At 60.3% G+C, this 16620-nt stretch overlaps 8 protein-coding genes across 8 annotated transcripts; 5 read left to right on the top strand and 3 right to left on the bottom strand.

Moving 5' to 3' along the window:
• Positions 1-11: 11 nt before the first annotated feature.
• Positions 12-940, top strand: ASPVEDRAFT_81196 (thioesterase domain-containing protein; the record flags this gene model as incomplete). The annotated part of the gene is made up of 2 exons (XM_040816997.1): positions 12-836; positions 887-940. The coding sequence occupies 2 exons, from the start codon at positions 12-14 to the stop codon at positions 938-940; spliced, it is 879 nt and encodes a 292-aa protein (XP_040665354.1).
• Positions 941-1845: 905 nt separating this feature from the next.
• On the bottom strand, positions 1846-2301 carry ASPVEDRAFT_81195 (uncharacterized protein; the record flags this gene model as incomplete). The annotated part of the gene is made up of 2 exons (XM_040816996.1): positions 1846-2161; positions 2219-2301. The coding sequence occupies 2 exons, from the start codon at positions 2299-2301 to the stop codon at positions 1846-1848; spliced, it is 399 nt and encodes a 132-aa protein (XP_040665353.1).
• Positions 2302-2556: 255 nt separating this feature from the next.
• On the top strand, positions 2557-3099 carry ASPVEDRAFT_81194 (uncharacterized protein; the record flags this gene model as incomplete). The annotated part of the gene is made up of 1 exon (XM_040816995.1): positions 2557-3099. One exon carries the CDS (start codon positions 2557-2559, stop codon positions 3097-3099), a length of 543 nt encoding a protein of 180 aa, XP_040665352.1.
• A 183-nt stretch (positions 3100-3282) lies between these two features.
• ASPVEDRAFT_38997 (uncharacterized protein) lies at positions 3283-4391 on the bottom strand. Its single transcript, XM_040811813.1, has 2 exons — positions 3892-4391; positions 3283-3821 (listed from the first exon to the last, which is right to left on the bottom strand). The coding sequence occupies exons 1-2, from the start codon at positions 4377-4379 to the stop codon at positions 3374-3376; spliced, it is 936 nt and encodes a 311-aa protein (XP_040665351.1). The 5' UTR covers positions 4380-4391; the 3' UTR covers positions 3283-3373.
• A 121-nt stretch (positions 4392-4512) lies between these two features.
• On the bottom strand, positions 4513-9801 carry ASPVEDRAFT_163655 (uncharacterized protein). Its single transcript, XM_040808617.1, has 14 exons — positions 9539-9801; positions 8724-9482; positions 8381-8660; positions 8096-8329; positions 7135-8040; positions 6652-7089; positions 6477-6600; positions 6346-6417; positions 6236-6286; positions 6118-6182; positions 5434-6052; positions 5288-5368; positions 4854-5228; positions 4513-4790 (listed from the first exon to the last, which is right to left on the bottom strand). The coding sequence occupies exons 1-14, from the start codon at positions 9743-9745 to the stop codon at positions 4574-4576; spliced, it is 4428 nt and encodes a 1475-aa protein (XP_040665350.1). The 5' UTR covers positions 9746-9801; the 3' UTR covers positions 4513-4573.
• Positions 9802-10073: 272 nt separating this feature from the next.
• On the top strand, positions 10074-10833 carry ASPVEDRAFT_520612 (uncharacterized protein). Its single transcript, XM_040814570.1, has one exon. It carries the CDS (start codon positions 10161-10163, stop codon positions 10716-10718), a length of 558 nt encoding a protein of 185 aa, XP_040665349.1. The 5' UTR covers positions 10074-10160; the 3' UTR covers positions 10719-10833.
• Positions 10834-10859: 26 nt separating this feature from the next.
• Positions 10860-12314, top strand: ASPVEDRAFT_50984 (uncharacterized protein; the record flags this gene model as incomplete). The annotated part of the gene is made up of 5 exons (XM_040814403.1): positions 10860-10924; positions 10975-11024; positions 11079-11154; positions 11274-11736; positions 11793-12314. The coding sequence occupies 5 exons, from the start codon at positions 10860-10862 to the stop codon at positions 12312-12314; spliced, it is 1176 nt and encodes a 391-aa protein (XP_040665348.1).
• Positions 12315-12324: 10 nt separating this feature from the next.
• Positions 12325-13562, top strand: ASPVEDRAFT_38995 (uncharacterized protein). The gene has a single exon (XM_040811812.1). It carries the CDS (start codon positions 12492-12494, stop codon positions 13410-13412), a length of 921 nt encoding a protein of 306 aa, XP_040665347.1. The 5' UTR covers positions 12325-12491; the 3' UTR covers positions 13413-13562.
• Positions 13563-16620: the final 3058 nt, after the last annotated feature.

Genomic DNA, 16620 nt, shown 5'->3' with positions numbered 1-16620 from the left:
TTCCCTCAACGATGCTTCTTGACAACCCGACCCTGATCCAGCCGGGCCCCGCGGCCGCAGCACCCCTCTTCCTGCTTCACGATGGTGGCGGCACCATCTTCAACTACTTCATGCTCGGCGACCTCGACCGGCCGGTGTACGGGATCCAGGACCCCAAATTCGGGAGCGCGGAGCAGTGGGAGGGCGGCATGGAGGAGATGGCCCGGCTGTACATCTCGTTTATCCGCGCGGCCGTACCTCAGGGGCCCATTCTGCTTGGCGGCTGGTCGCTTGGAGGGCTCACAGCCCTGGAGATTGCGCGCATCCTGGCCGGCGAGGCAACCGGCCTCCAGCTGCGTGGACTGATCTTGATTGACAGCCCCCTGCCGGAGGAGTGGGCGAATCACCGCGACCGCTTCGTCGATGCCGATGTCTGGGTGACGGAGACGACATCGGCCAAGACGAAGCAGGCGGTTGACTGGCGCATGGATGAGTGCGACAGGCTGCTGGACGGGTGGAGGGCCCCGCGCTGGCAGCAGCCACGGCCAGGTGGGGGGCGGGCTGAGCCGCCCGGAAGCCTGACCCAGCGCGCGCACGGCCTCCCGCAGGACAACATTCTTGGGCGGCCCCCACCGCCGCCAGAGCTGCTCGTGGCTGGCTCTCCTCCCCCAGTCGTTCTCCTGCGCGCAACCGACCGTGTGCCCGTCCCCGCTGGATCGAAGCCCGGCAGCCTCGTGGACGTCGACCTGCACCGGGACTCGGCACAGCTGGGATGGGACCGCCTCGAGTATCCCCTGCTGCACGCGGTCTACGATATCCCTGGCCACCATTTTGACCTCTTCGAGGGGTATGATCGGGTGAGTCGTGACGAGTCGCTATTCTGGCTCAGGCTAACGTGCGTGCTCAGCTGGAGAAGGTTACGGAGCTGCTGGGCCGGATTTCTCGTGAGATGGACGTGTAGATCAGTCTTGGTACGGGGTAGAAAGCTTGCATCCCAGATTCTGCATAATTCTCAACCAGACTTTAGCGCTAGCCTGCTCATAATCCAAATAACAATACAGGAAGTTGTCATAATCCCATGGTCGAGTGGTTTTATGTATTATTTTTGCACAACTGCTCCGCGTTCGAATCCCGCCTGGATCGACTAGCATCCTGTTACTTTTCCATCGATCCTGCCACGAAACCATCATTTTTTGTAAATCTAACTGGCTGTATAAGCTGTCTGTGTAGTAATTAATTGATATTAATGCTTTGCAGCCCGCCCAAAGCGCCGTCGTCGAGTTTGCAGATTCAATGTGTCGAGATATATATCTTGTACTGCACCGCCACTAAGGAGATCACCATCTTCCACTCTCGACTAACAACATTACTGTAAACCCAGCTGAAACGAGCGTCTTAAGCTACAGGGGTCACCTCGCACACCTCTTCAATTTAATATTCAATGCGACGCAGTCCCAAGTGCACAGCAACCATCTGTTCACGTCCTGATTACTTCAAGGCGAGTGACATCGATCAGCCGCATTACCGAGGCAACGAGGCAATAACACAAAACACGTGACCCCATATGCCCTAAGAAGAGCAACCCTTCAGTATATACAATGGGGGTCTCCACCGCTGTAGAGTATACAATGATGTACCGAGAATACATTCTACCATGGATAGTATTACAGCAGTATCAGGCTCCAGATAGCTAGAAAAACCTGTCTTATAGTTGTTAACATCGCACATTGACAATTCTTCGAGAGATGGCACACAGTAGGCGGCATTTCAGCTGGACAGTCCGAAGACCAAAAGACCCAACACAACATGTCGTTCACATCGAAAGCACAAAGAGCCATCACCGTCTCTTGACGCCATCGAAAATGCCTACTTTTCCTCCTCCCTCGACCCCAAAGCACTTGTATGAACCGTCTCCACCGGCCAAATGCGCACCGTATTGAGATCCCAGATCCCCTGCGCGTACGGGTGATTGGCAAGTTGCTCGTGAACCGCCTCACGACTGGCCGCACGGAGGGCAATCACATTCCCAGGTTTGGATGCAGCCTTCCGATGAGATGCAGTCGTCGTGTCCTCTCGATGGGCATGCAGAATCTGCCCCGCGAACGTCTGATGAGCCAGGGAGATCGGCGCGGTGGGCACGGACGTTCGATCTCCATGTGGGAGATCGCGGATCACCACGAGACTGCATGATGCATCTGTTATCCAGGGCTCTGGTAAGAACTAGCGTAGGGTTACATACTACTCTTGGAGCCGAGGACGTGCAGCAGCAGCAGCAGCAGCAGCCGTCTTGGCTACGCGGACAATGGATGGACTCGCCGACATAGTGAAAGGGATCCTGGGGATGAATGAGAAGAGGAGAAAAGATCAAGATAAAGGACGATGAGTAGACGGCTGCCGTTCTTACGAAGCCCGCGGACTGGCCAGGATTCCCTTGGGAAAGACCTGCGTGATATGGACGACTACAAAAGCTAAAGATGGGACACCCCCCCGCCAGGCTCACGCCGGACCATCCCTCAACGCTGAAAGACCAGCAGACACTGCTTCTTCAGACTCCCATTGCAGCAGCTCCTCGCGACCATGTCTTCTGTTCGAACCGTTGCCCGCGCTCTCCACACCGTGGTCACCAGCAAGCCACCTGTGCGCGAATGGTTGGTCATTCTTCCCGACAATGCTCAAGTGGCAAGGACCATCTCCAACACAACACCTGCGATACATAGCACTAACAAAGTACTAGCTGGCCCGCCGTATCGCAATCCGGCCTCAGCACTCCCCCAATTTCGTGCGCCTCCACAAGGAGGGCTATGTCTCCTGGGCCGGTTCGTTTCCCTACACCTTCCTATTCTAGTTTCCATCGCCCCCATCTGTCTTGATTATCTCGAGCATTCAGCTGAAACCAACACCAACACAGGCCCCATCTTCGCCCGGCCATTCGTCAAGGGCCCCGTCGAGAACCGCCCCTTTGTTGGCAGCGTGATGATCGTCAACGACACCGATCCTGAGGCAATCCGCGCGAAGCTCAAATTGGACATATACACGCAGGAAAGGATCTGGGACTGGGAGAATGCGGAAATCCTCCCGTTCCACACGTTGGAGCGCAGTCCTGCCGAGTTGGTTACTTAGGGTTTGGTGCAAAATGTCACCCTTGGGCGGTGGGGCTGCCCATTGTTGCTGCCTGGACGCTTGCGCGAGATAGAGTAGCAATGCTTATTGTCTCAAGCTTTAGCGCTCGAGTGCCAAGGCATATAGATTGGCTTCGCCCGCAGTGTTTCTCACTTAGCATCATTTGCATCATTTTGATTGGAGCTGGCGTAACGATACATAACGAATGACTTAACCACCGCCGAGACAAATGTACCTAGAAACCAAAAAAAAAAAAAATGAAGAATAACAGAAATCACTTTGGAACACCCCAGTCCTTGCCCGGCTCAGGCACTGCCACCCCCATCGCAACATCCATACGGTCCTCCAAGGTGACATTGCCGTGTCTTTTGGCGAGGACAGCGCTTCGCACCGCATCCCTCCAGCCGGCCCACCAGTCCTGCTCGCTCTGCACGGCACACCGTCGTCCGGCCTCATTGGCTGGCACATTCGCGAAAGGCCAGATTACCTCGATGCACTCGTAGCGCTTCGTGGGGTCCCTTTTTGCAGGGGGCTGTGCGCTCCAGTAGAAGAGGTCCTTGAACGAGGTCCTGGGCGACCCCTGCTGGACGACCACCTCTGCAAAGGTGGCGGAAAAGCTGATGTCCAGGGCGCCCCGGTACCGCGTCGTGGCGATCGTGTTGCGGATCAGGCCCTCCAGGCTGTCTTGGTCGAAGTTGACTACGCGGCGCTTGAGCGAGAAGCTGAGGAGGGCGAGGGCCCGTAAGTCATGGAAGACCATGCAGCCAAGGAGATGAGAAACAACAAACGTACCTTTTCACCGGAGCGGGATCCTCACAGTACTGCACGACCAGCTTCTCCAGCTCCGCCGGTGCAGCTCCAACCGTGGGAACCGGTTCACCGTTGGCAGAGATCCTGCTCCCGTCGAGCTTGCGATACGACCAGCGTTCGCTGTCCGAAACCAGCAGCGGGAGCAGGTTGAGGGTGAGGTCGAAGTCGCTCTTGACCTCGCCATAGACGGAATGCGATCCGCGTATCCGTAGGAGTAACTTTGGGGGCAGTTGTGCCTGCTCGTGCATTAGCTGTAGGAGGGCGTGAGGATCGTAGCTGAAGCGCTCGTCGCGCGCTACCACCGCCACGCGGTCATCTTGCAGGACGGCGCCTGCGATTCGATACTGGGTGTAGTCTATGGCAAGGTGCTGCTGCTGCTGTTGGAAGAGGAGGCCCGGGCTGGATGTGGATGTGGAGGTCGACGAGTAAACGGGGGGCAGTGGACTGGCGTCCTGCTTCGAGTCTGCCATGACGGGGAGGCCGTTGCGTACGATGTACCGACTGGGTGGGGGCCGATGCGATCTTAATATATCCATCCCTTCGGCCCCGGCCGCTGGGGCCGTTCGCAGGACGAGGGTGGGTGGAGCACACGTATCAATACTAGCGTGTATATTTCGAATACAGTCTAGACTAGATTACTGAATTACACACGGAAACAACACGACTATGCGGAGTGCAGCAGCTGCGCGAATGCAGAATCCCCCCCCTGCAGCAGCAGCTCCTGGGGGTTGCCCAGCTCAACCAGCTGCCCGCCGCCAAACACCGCAACCTGGTCGAAATCCACCAGCGAGACGACCCGGTGGGCCACCGAGATGACCGTGCAGTGCCGGAGCTCGTTCTGCAGCAGATCCGCTACGAGGGCCTCGGTGTCGCTGTCGCCGCTGCAACCTTGTTAGTTTTGAAACAGCGTGTTGGGGAGACAGACTGGATTCGATGTGGCCTACCTGCTCGTCGCTTCGTCCAGCACAATCACGCGGGACCCATGCATCAACGCCCGTGCCAGACTGAAGAGCTGCTTCTGGCCGTGGGAAAAAGGGACCAGGGCCATCTCCGCGTCCAGGCCGCCGGCCGCGGCAATCGGGTCCCACAGGCTCACTCGCTGGAGGGTCGTCGTGATGTCCGCATCCAACACTGTGCCTGTTGGGTCTGCGTTGAAGCGCACCGTGCCAGACAAGGTGTGCGCGTCTTGCGCAACCGCTGTCAGGCGATGGCGCACCACTTCCTTCGGCACAGTCGCCAGATCAACCCCGTCCACGACGATGGAGCCCCCTTCGATCTCCATCATGCAGAACAAGGAGAGGATCAGAGACGTTTTGCCGCTGTTTCCGGGTCAGCGTAGGAACGGGCTGGAGAGAAAGAGAGATGCTACGAGTCGTACCTTCCAGTCTTCCCGCAAATGCCGACCTTCTCGCCCGGACGGATGTGTAGATTGATGTCGTGGAGCACTGGCTCTCCGCGGCTGTGCATCACTCGCTGGTTAGTGGCTGATCACCGGGGTAGGGTTAACACAAACGAGTAACGTACGTATACGACGCCGACAGGTTGCGAATCTCGATTTCACCGCGCGACGGCCAGTCCGCCGGCGGCTCAGAAGCATCCTCACCCGTATCCTCGCGCTCTGTCGCAGCGGCAAAGGCCTTGACACGTGAGATGGACCCAATAGACGTTTCCAGCTGAGTCCATGAGGTGACGAGGAACTTCATCGTCTGGTTAAACGACATGATGTTCAAGAGCGCGACGCCCGTATACCCGGGGCTGACCAGCGACTTTGCCTGCATGGCGAGGACGATCAGAACAATGGCCATGATGGCGATGATCATGTCGATGGTAAAGTTGAGCCATCGCTGGATGGCAAGCAGGAGGTAGTACGGCCGCTGCGTGGTGTCGAGGTAGCGGAAGTTGCGCACCGCGTATTGGACTTGCCAGCCGTAGGCACGCAGCGTGACGAGCCCGGAGAGACTCTCTTCGAATTGGGTGTAGAGGGAGGACTTGGACTCGAGGTCGAGGAACCGCAGCTGGCGGGAGGTGCGCAGGTAGTACTTTTGCAGGAAGTAGAAGACGACGAAGAGCAGGGGCACGGCGAGGGCGATGTACTTGGCCGAAACGGCGAGCAAGACAATCTGCCCGACGCAGGTGAGGGCGGCTAGTGGAGATCAGCGTGTGACGGTTAGGGAGACAGATAGATAGAGTCAAATGAAGAGGACTGACCGATTGCTGCACTCAGCGCCGCCGAGGGCAGCTCCATGTCAATAAGCATCAGATCTTGACTGAATCTGTCGTCTTGGTTTAGCACTCTGAGCGGGGGAGAGGACGAGGGGCTGCTAACCGGTTGAGCGTGGTTCCAATGTCGGTAGAGGCGAAGAAATGCATTGTGGCTCTGGTTCAATGGTTAGAGGACATGTTCCCTTGCTGGACAGGGGGCACGAGGCTACTCACTGGGAGACCGTATCGGCGAGGACTCCATGGAAATGAAGCGCAGAGTCCGGGACCATGAACAGGAATGCATCCCTGCGACAACACCGTTAGCGCTGGCAAGCAGTGACTTGTCCTCCAGTAGAGAAACATACCAACAGCCCACGACGAGAGCGATGACAGAGCCGAACCCCAGCGCAGCATAAACGCCCACATATTTGCCCGTCTCGGCGCCTGCATGCTCGAGCTCGCTCTCGGACCACCATTTGATCCAGATGTCTGTCCTGGTCAGCAGTGCGATGCGGATGAGGATCAAAGGATTTCACTCACTGGGGAACGACGTCCCAAACACAAAGATGACCATGGAAAACAAAAACACGCCCACCGCAAACCAGCCAAAGGCCTTGAAATAGAATCGGTACACGGTCCAGTCACCTGTACTGCGCGCCAGGTCCTCTTCCGAGGGGAGCTGGACATTGGGGCCGGCGTCGGCTTCGTCGACTGACTCTACATCAGGGGCAATCGGTGTCATCCCAAGCCCCTTCTCGACCGAGCCCTGGAGCTGGCTGACGACGCTCTGGGTCTGGCTCTGGGTCTCGGGGGTCTCGGTGCCCGCTAGAGACCGGGGGGCTGCTTCCTTCACAGGGGGTAGCGAGAGGCCGAAGACGTAGCCCTCCCGCTCCAGGAGCTCCTCATACCCTCCCTGCTCCACAATCCGGCCCTCAGAGCCGAGGACAATAGCGTGGTCGGCAAAGGGGAGACGTCGAGCTGCAGTTGTCAGTGACGGATCCAGGGAACAAGAGAGAAACTCACGATTAGAGCTGGTCCAGATGACGGTGCGACCCTGTTCGCGCAGGAGACCATGCGGCCCTAACACGCGGTCAAAGACGGCCTTCTCGGTGTCGTTGTCTAGCCCGCTCAGGCAGTCATCCAGGAGCAGGAGTTCGCGCTGGCTGTAGACTGCCCGGGCGAGATCCAGACGCTGCCTCTGCCCGCCGCTGAGAGTCACGCCTTTGCTGCCGACCTGCGTTTGATCGCCCAGCGGCCAGCTCGCAATATCGGGCTCCAGTCCGCATGCCGCCACGACGGTGCGGTACCAGGCGGGCTGGTACTGGTAGACCCCAAGAATAACTTGCTGGACGGTCCCACCGGGGATCCACGGGGACTGGGCACAGTACGCAAGATCCCCGGAGGACAGGCCGACGAAGCCTTCAGAGACAGGAAGCTCGCCAAGGAGGGCCATCAAGAGGGTCGTTTTGCCCGACGCAACGGGGCCAATGACCATGTTGACCGTTCCCCGTTGGATGCGGAAGCTGATGGCTGGTAGGGTCGGCTCGGCGCCGGGAGTCCAGCCAAAGGCGCCCTCGTGCACGACCACCGTGTGGCGAGCCATCAGAGACCGAGCCATGACCCGGGCCTGTTTCTCGGAGGCGCTGTCTCGGCTGGACAGGGATTTGACGGTGGTCGTGGACGGATCGAGTGCGCCGCAGACTCGGGATTCCTCGCGGTCGGGGAGACGGAGATACTCCTGCACGCGATCGATGCACGCCCGGGCACCGATCAGGGTCGGAACTGCGGTGTAGAGGGTCGCCAGGGGCCCGGTTAACAGGGCAAAGACGGAGAGCGAGGTGAACGCGCGTGCTGTGTTCAAATCGCCGCGGTGCGTCAGCGCGTAGACCAGAAAGGTCAGGACCGGGGCGATGACGGGGGTGGCGGTTGCTGGAGAATGGTTAGCACATATGCACAGGGCCGTGATGCAGCGAGCAGAACGCACTGAGCATGATTGTCCCCAGGAAGATCTTGCGCAGTCGCTTCGATGCCTCGACCTCCACTTTCCGAAGATCGCGGATGATCTGCCATGCTGGGCCGGCGAGACCAGACAAGCGCAGCGATTTCATGATGCCCAGCGTCCCGGCGGTGGTGGCAACGCGCTGTTGGATGGCCAGAATCCACGCTGTCTGGCCTTTGGTTACGCGTTTGGCCAGGATGACAGCCAGGATACTCGCCACTGCGGCCGGTTAGCGGGCTGCATCACAGATCAAGAGACAAGACGACATACCAATGCCGAATCCGACGGGGATCACGACGGCCACACCCAGCTGCCGCTCCAGCAGCCAGATGGCAATGGCGAGCTCGACCACACTGGCCCATGTCTCGTGAATCTGCGTGACGCCGCCAGCGATCCGCTCGATGTCGGTGCTCATCAGCGTGATGGCGGCGGCAGGGCTGGCGGCGCTGGACGGGAGCAATAGGGTCTTGCGGTAGATGGCGGCGACCAATCCACCACGGATCTCGACGACCAGCCGGTTGGATTTGTGGCTAAACTGGCCGGTGGTGACCTGGGTGGGGATGAGCAGGGGAAACCGGGGAGAGGGACTAGGGCAGGAAAGGGGCTGACGAACCGCAATTCCAGTGTACACCAGCGCATACGCACCCACCATGGCGTATCCATGGTTCTTGTTGGCCGGCGTCGAGGGCGCCGAGCTGAGATTGATCGCCGTCTCGATCAGAAAAGGCTGCACAACCGTCAGGGCGACCAGGCAGGCGCGCGGGACCAGACCAGCCAGCAGCGTCCACTTGAAACAGCCGACCAGCGTCCACAGCAAGGCATTGCGTGAGGTGGACTGCCTATGCCGCTGCCAGTGGTCCGTCACGTTGGCCTGGATCCCCTCCGAGTGTAGTTTGCGGTCGAGCGAGAGGAGGTCGCGCAGCGTGAGGATCTCCCTGGAGCCCCGGAGGAGTAGCGGATTCACCCAGCCAAAGGCTGCGCGGTTGAAGAAGCCGGCCAGCGCCTCGGGTCCGTAGTGCTGGTAGCTGGGCAGCAGGGTCGCTCGCTTCTTCTCGACGCTCTCGGCGACGAGCAACGAGGCCTTGAAGGCGAATGCGGTGGTGTAAACGATGGGGATGGCGCGGCTCACGGGGACGAGCCACAGCGTCCGGACGATGGCGAGATCAAACAGGACGTTGAGCGACAGGAAGGCGAGGATGACATTGCCGGGGCGGACGGTGCGGACGTGCTGCAGCCACACCAGGACGGCGAGCAGCAGGCTTGCGAGGAAGGAGACGATCGAGACGGCGATGGTTGCCCGCGTGCGGTATGCGTCCAAGCTGCGCAGGACCACCAGGACGAGCTGCAGCTCGGCCAGCGCAGCAGCAACAGCCTGGCCGGTGCAATCGCGTTAGTGTCAGCTCTCCAGCAGCCAGAGGGCGTACCGACCACTTTGCCCGCTAATAACCACCCCTGCTGCACCTTGCGGGCTCTCCCCAGCAGGTGCCAGACATACGGCGGGCCGACGAGCAGGAGCGCAACCGCCGGAATGAGGGTGAGAATGCTCTCCTCGAAGAGCAGCGTGAAGTCGAACTGTCCTCGACAGCCGCCGGCCCAGGGGCCAAAGGAACGGTCGTTGTCCAGCGTGCAGTCCATCGGAAGCTGCGATAGGGACGATAAGCTACGAAGTTGGAGGACGATCGAACCATCGGCGACGGGGGTGTGTTTTGAAGAAGGGCATCGTTTCTCCGCTGCAGCGCCCCCAAGCGCCCTAAAGCCCCCAAGCGCCCAAGCCCCCTTGGCCGGCAGCAGAACAGGGTTCGGCCGGCCCACCCGGTCGTTTTGCGTAATACAGCGTATGGCGTATGTACGGGCCCGGGGAATTTCTGCAGCTAGTCGATTGCTAATGCAGCGCCAGGCTAGTCTGGGGGCCATGGGGGCGGTTTCCAACACTCTACAACGCTGCAGGCAGGCAGACAGGGATCGGCACCTCCGTATGGAGCAGAGTAGAACATAACCACCATCTCTGCGTTCTATTTAGGTGGAACACGCGTCCGTCGCTGCGTCTGGCATGATTCCCGGCCAGCCCGTTTGCAACGGTGGATTGGATAACTGCACGATGGGGCGAACAAAGAAAACCGGGCGGGCAAAGAACCCTCCTTCCCTACCTTGTCCTCCTGCTTCTCCTTCTTCTCAGCCATTGACCAGCGCTGCCGACGAGGCAGAGACGGTCGTGGAGTGTTTCTTCTCCCTCCTTGACGCCTCCGCCCACAGCCCGTCGGCGTTTACCGAAGACCTCATCCACCTGTTCGAGAGTCCAGCGCGGCGGGAACCATTGCTACGTTCGTGGAAAGCATGGCGTGACAAGAATAACCGCACACTGCAGAAGAGTCTGCCGACTGTACGAATTACAAACATACCCAAGTCTGGGCCTCCGGCGCAGAAGGTTCAATTTAGACGAGCACTCACGCCCGCACCAGCACCAGCACCAGCACCAGCACCAGCAGTTGGTGTGTGGTGCCAGGGGCCGCCAGTCGCTCGTCTCGAGCAGGAGGAAGTGACAGAGGTCGAGGGGGTCTTTGAGCCGGTGCGCGGCCGGAAGAAGAGGGTGGTGGTGGCCTGGGGGTGACCGAGGGAGCTGGGAAGCTGGGAGGCTGGTAGAGAGAGGCGCTTGGAGTAAGCCAGAGAGATATAAATGTATCACAATGCAACCAACATCCACGTTTCTGGCCTGAATTATCCCTTAGCTTTGCCCATGCACGTAAGCAACATGCCGCAGCTGGAGGAGGTCTACATTGTCTCGGCCGCCCGAACCCCCCAGGGCGCCTTCCGCGGGCGAGTCTTGTTGTCGGATGCGTTGCTCTACAGTTCTGACGCCCTTCCAGTTCCTTGCGCGGCCTCTCTGCGATTCAGCTGGGTTCGTGTGCAATCAAGGGTGCGTTCGCGATGTGCAGGCTTCTCCGTGTGGCGTGCTGATCCCCACTGTTAGGCACAATCGATCGTGCAGAGGGCATTGACCCGAGCGCGGTGGAGGAAGTGTTTATGGGAAATGTTCTCTCTGCTGGGCAAGTGACTACTCTTGCTGTTGCACACACACACACACACACACACACACACACACACACACACACATCTATATATATATACCTCTCGCGCGTACTGACCGACTCTTCGCCTTCTGCAGTCTCGGCCAGAACCCAGCCCGACAATGCGCCCTCGCCGCTGGCCTCCCCAACACCACCGTCTGCACCACCGTCAACAAGGTCTGCTCTTCGGGAATGAAGGCAATTACGCTGGCAGCCCAGACGATTACCTCTGGCCAGGCAGACATCGTCGTCGCCGGGGGCATGGAGTCCATGTCGAACGCGCCTCTGTACATCCCCCCGAACGCAGGCCGGCAACAGGCGCTGAACGGGCTGCTCGTCGACGGACTGACTGATGCGTACGGCAAGAGGCATCACATGGGGGTCAAGGCTGAAATCTGCGCGTCGACCCATCGCATCCCGCGGGTCTTGCAGGACGAATACAGTGTGGAGAGCTACGAGAAGGCGCAGACTGCACAACAACAGGGCTGGTTCAGCGAGGAGATTGCGCCTGTTACCCTGGATGACCAGCAGGTGGTGGACCAGGATGAGCTTCCCGGCAAGGTGAGATTCTCAGAAGCAACAGCAACGGCAACAACCACAGGATCTGACCGACACAGCTCGATCGAGAGAGGCTGCCGACCGTAAAGCCCGCATTCCTCCCCAGCGGGGGAACCGTGACGGCGGCGAACTCGTCTCCTCTCAGCGACGGCGCCTCTGCGGTGCTTCTGATGTCTGGGACGAGGCTGCGCGAGCTCTTGATCCAACCGCTGGCCCGTCTGCGAGGCTGGGCCGACGCCGCCACCGACCCTTCCCAGTTTCCCACGGCGCCTGCACTCGCTATCCCCAAGGCTCTCCGTCGGGCGAGCGCGACGCTGGAGGAGATGGATGGAATCGAGATCAACGAAGCGTTTGCGGTTGCGACCCTTGCGAACATCCAGGTCCTGGGGATCGACCGCGCCAAAGTCAACCAGCACGGGGGCGCGGTCGCTCTGGGCCATCCGCTGGGTGCGTCGGGCAGTCGCATTGTGGTGACGCTGCTGTCGGCGATGAAGAGGAAAGGGGGCAAGCTGGGCTGTGCTGCGGTGTGCAACGGAGGAGGAGGCGCGAGCGCACTGGTCGTGGAGATCAGCCAAATGTAGATCAGACCGAGATATTATTAGTGTGCTTCTAGCTGAAAGGTTCGATATCAATATTATCACATTAGGGTAGACACCCCCACCGCGCACAGCTCATCCAATGCTTTCCCTACCACCGTCCTTTTCCTGTTTTTCTCCCTCTTCTCCTCCGCCACAACTTGGAAGACTGCACCAGCAACCATGCTGAGCCAACGCCTGCTGCATCGCTATCCGCTCCATGCGCAACTGCGTGCGCGCCCTCGCGCTCGCCCTGCGACGCCGCTGTCTATCCTGCTCCAGACTCGCTACAATTCAGCGCAGGCAGGAGCGGCCATCGACCTCCGTACGACCGTCCCCGCGCCGCTGGACCTGCCCGCCCAACAGCCCGGACAAGGCGCCGCGAGCCACCTGTACGCGACGGGCAAGGCCTACCTGGCCTTCTACCGCACCGGCCTGCGCCATGTCTGGCTTAACTACCGTAGTGCACGCGGAATCCAGCGCTCCCTCCGCGACCAAGGCCTGACCGTCCCGCAGGCCATCGCCAAAGGCCGTCTGACGCGCACGCAATTCCAGCTCCTGCACCGCAATCGCCATGATATCCGGCGCGTGCCCCTTTTCGCCCTCCTCTGTGTGTGCTGCGGCGAGCTGACTCCGCTCGTCGTGTTCCTGCTGGCAAACCAGGTGCCGTGGACATGCCGGACGCCCTCGCAGGTGAGAAAGTCCCGGCAGCGCCAGGACGCGCTGCGCATCTCCGGCCAGCAGCAACAGAATATCGCGCACAATGGAAACGGCAGAGAGGCACTGGTGCGTGTCTCAGGCGTGCTGGGCTTGCGTGCTCGCTGGCTGCGGCCCCCAAGGGGCGTGCTGCAACGCCGTCTCGACCGCCACGTGAACTACTTGGAATGCGACGACAGGCTCATCTTGTCATCGCCCGATAAGGATGGCCCACGCGGGTGGGCTGTGACGGAGGTGGAATGGGCGCTGGTGGATCGAGGGATCAGTGTTTTGGGGAGGTCGGAGGAGGAGCTGAGGGACGCGCTGGATAACTGGCTGTTGGATCGCTCGCAGGCTGACGTGCGGAGTCTGCTGCAGCGCAGGGTAGAGGGCTGTTCAACGGCATAGATGGTGGCGTGTTGTGAGATTGAGATGGCAGGGGTCGGCAGTAGTGGCAATCCTGGGCCCTGTTCTTGAGTCGAGCAATACTAGTGCATTACCAGCTGTATCATCTTCGCCTGCTGTATTACCGTTACCGTAGATTGCCCTAGGACAGCGTCCGACTAGCAGTCTTGGACTAGAGATGCTTTGCTTGGAGCTGTTGGAGCTGCTGCTGCTGCTGTTGTTGCGAACGCTGAGAAGACGCGCTGGACATGCAAGAGGAGACACTCAGAGTGAGCTGTTGACCATTGCATCGCAGCAAACGCTGTACACTCGCAAAGACAGAAAACAAACTACAACTACACACACACACACACACACACACATACACAGGCAAGTCCTCCCTTCGCTGCGTGCTAACCCTACAACAGTGCAACCATGGCGGACAGCAAATCGAAACCCGTCAAGATCCGCAAGGAGCTCATCCAGGACATCTACTCGTGCACCCCTCTCCAAGAGGGCCTCATGGCGCTCTCCATCGGGCGACCTGGCGCCTACGTCGCCCAAAACACCTTTGAACTCGCCGCCGCCGTTGACCTGGACCGATTCCGCCACGCATGGGATGCCGTCGTCGCCGCGACCGACATCATGCGCACCCGCATCGTCGCCTCGGAGAAGGCGGGCGCTCTGCAGGTGGTGCTCAAGGCGGAGGAGCAGCTGGGATGGCAGACCGGGACCGACCTGCGCACGTACAGCGAGGGTGCGCGCAACCAGCCCGTCCAGTACGGAGCACCGCTCGTGCAGCTGGGCCTGGTGACCGACGAGGCCAGCGGCCGGCGGTACTTCGTGTTGACGACGCACCACGCCGTCTTTGACGCGTGGAGCATGGCCCTGATCCTGCAGCACGCGGAGGAGGCATACCGCACCGGATCGGCCGGCCAGGTGCAGCTGCTGCCGTTCAAGCTCTTCATCCGGGCTCTGCGCGCCGGCCAGAGCTCGACATCGACCGACCAGGCCTTTTGGACTGATTACCTCGAGGGCGCCGAGCCCCCGGATTTTCCAATCCTCCCCGCCGCGGGATTCGCTCCGCGCGCAGGGGCCAGATTCGACCATTCGATGCGCATGACAACCGGGGCCTCCCGATCCATCACTGCCGGAACCTATGTACGCGCAGCCTGGGCGATCCTTCTCGCCCGGTATACCGCAGTCGACGATGTGACGTTTGGAATGACCCTGTCCGGGCGAGATGCCAACGTGCGTGGCATCGAGCAGCTCGTCGGGCCTACTATCACCACCGTCCCCGTCCGCGTCCGCGTCCCTGCTGTGTCCACAGTCGCCCAGTACCTCCAGAAAGTCCAGGGCGAAGTCACCGCCATGATCCCGCACCAGCACGCCGGCCTGCAGCACATTCGCAAGATGAGCCCGTCCGCCCGTGCCGCAGCGCAGTTCCGTACCCTGGTCGTCGTTCAGCCTGCGCTGGCGCGGGGAAAAAGCAGCAGCCAGACTCGCCAAGCACCCTCGTCGCTGGAGATCACGCACGTCCCTGCTGAGCTGCCGGGCTTCCACACGTATGCGCTGGTGGTCGAGGTGAAGCTCGGCGCCGACCAATGGACGCTCGAGGCGCAGTACGACGAGGTTGTGATTTCGCAGCCGCAGATCCGGCGTATCCTGCACCAGTTCGAGAACATTGTCAACCAGCTGCTGATTGGCAAGGAGACTCGGCCGCTGGGCGAGGTTGGCACCGTCAGCCAGTTCGACCAGGACCAGATTGGCGAGTGGAATGCCGCGCTTCCTCCGCGCATCGAAGAGTGCATCCACCAGCGCATCCTGCAGCAAGTCGACACACGGGCACCTGAGCAAGCCGTCTGCGCGTGGGATGGAAGCTTCACGTACAGGGAACTCGGGCACTGGTCCGAGCGACTGGCTCAGCTCCTCGCTGGCCATGTCGTTGGGCCGGGAGTCAAGGTGCCTCTGTGCTTTGAAAAGTCCAAGTGGGCTATCGTTGCCATGCTGGCAGTACTTCGAACGGGCGCAGCGTTTGTCCCTCTTGACCCAAACCACCCTGAAGGGCGATTACGCACTATCGTCCAGGCTGTTGGTGCCACTATTGCGGTGACAGGGGCGTCGACGGCGTCCACCATAGCGAAAATCGTAGGCCGGGTGGTTACTCTCGACACAAACAGCCCTTGGAATGAGCACCAGGCTCATAAAGGACCCCTAACATCCCGCGTACGGCCAGACGACCTGGCAGTGGTCATGTTCACTTCTGGAAGCACCGGCGAGCCCAAAGGCGTGCTGCTCCGACACGACAACATCGTCACCAGCGCGCAGGCCCACGGAGACGTCCTGGGCATCGGCCCGGAGTCGCGCGTCTTCCAGTTTGCCGCATATACCTTTGATATCAGTCTGCAAGATATTCTCACAACACTCATCCGCGGCGGGTGCGTGTGCGTCCCCTCGGAGGACGACCGCCTCAACAACCTCCCCAGTGCGATTAACCAACTACAGGCCAACCATGCATGCATCACGCCCACGGTGGCCTCTCTGCTCACACCGGCGGAGGTTCCGACCATCAAGACCCTGACCCTGGCTGGAGAAGCCATCACACAGACCGCCGCCGATATCTGGTCGAGCGCCGTGGATCTGAACAACTGCTATGGACCGGCCGAGTGCACCATCTACTGCGCGTGGCAGGGCCAGATCGGTCAGACAGGCCAAGTCGGAGACATTGGCCGAGCAATCGGAGGCGCACTATGGGTCGTCGATCGTGACGATCCGCAGCGGCTGGCCCCCATCGGCGTCACTGGCGAGCTCGTCGTCGAGGGGCCCATTGTGTCCGACGGCTACCTGAACGACCCATGCCGCACGGCGCAGAGCTTCCTGGATAACCCAGCCTGGCTGCAGCTGGTACAGCGTAGCGGGCGTGCATATCGAACAGGAGATCTGGCACGGTACAACGCCGACGGCAGCCTGCGGTATCTGGGGCGAGGCGACAACCAGATCAAACTGCACGGCCAGCGCATTGAACTCGCCGAAATCGAAGCGAATATCCTGCACAATGCATCGGTGCAGGCGGCGCTTGCGATGCTGCCGCGCAAGGGACACTGCTCCAACAAGATTGTGGCCCTGCTCTCGTTCCCAGGGCAGGACACCGCGAGCAAAGCGATTCAGGTACTGGAAGGGGCAGCGAGAGAGGCGGCCATGGCGCAGATCTCGCGTGTCCGCCAGCAGCTGT

Source organism: Aspergillus versicolor (assembly GCF_001890125.1).
Source record: "Aspergillus versicolor CBS 583.65 unplaced genomic scaffold ASPVEscaffold_3, whole genome shotgun sequence".
NCBI lineage: Eukaryota > Fungi > Ascomycota > Eurotiomycetes > Eurotiales > Aspergillaceae > Aspergillus > Aspergillus versicolor.
Note: the sequence above shows the minus strand (reverse complement) of the source record. Positions and strands in the feature narration are given on the sequence as shown.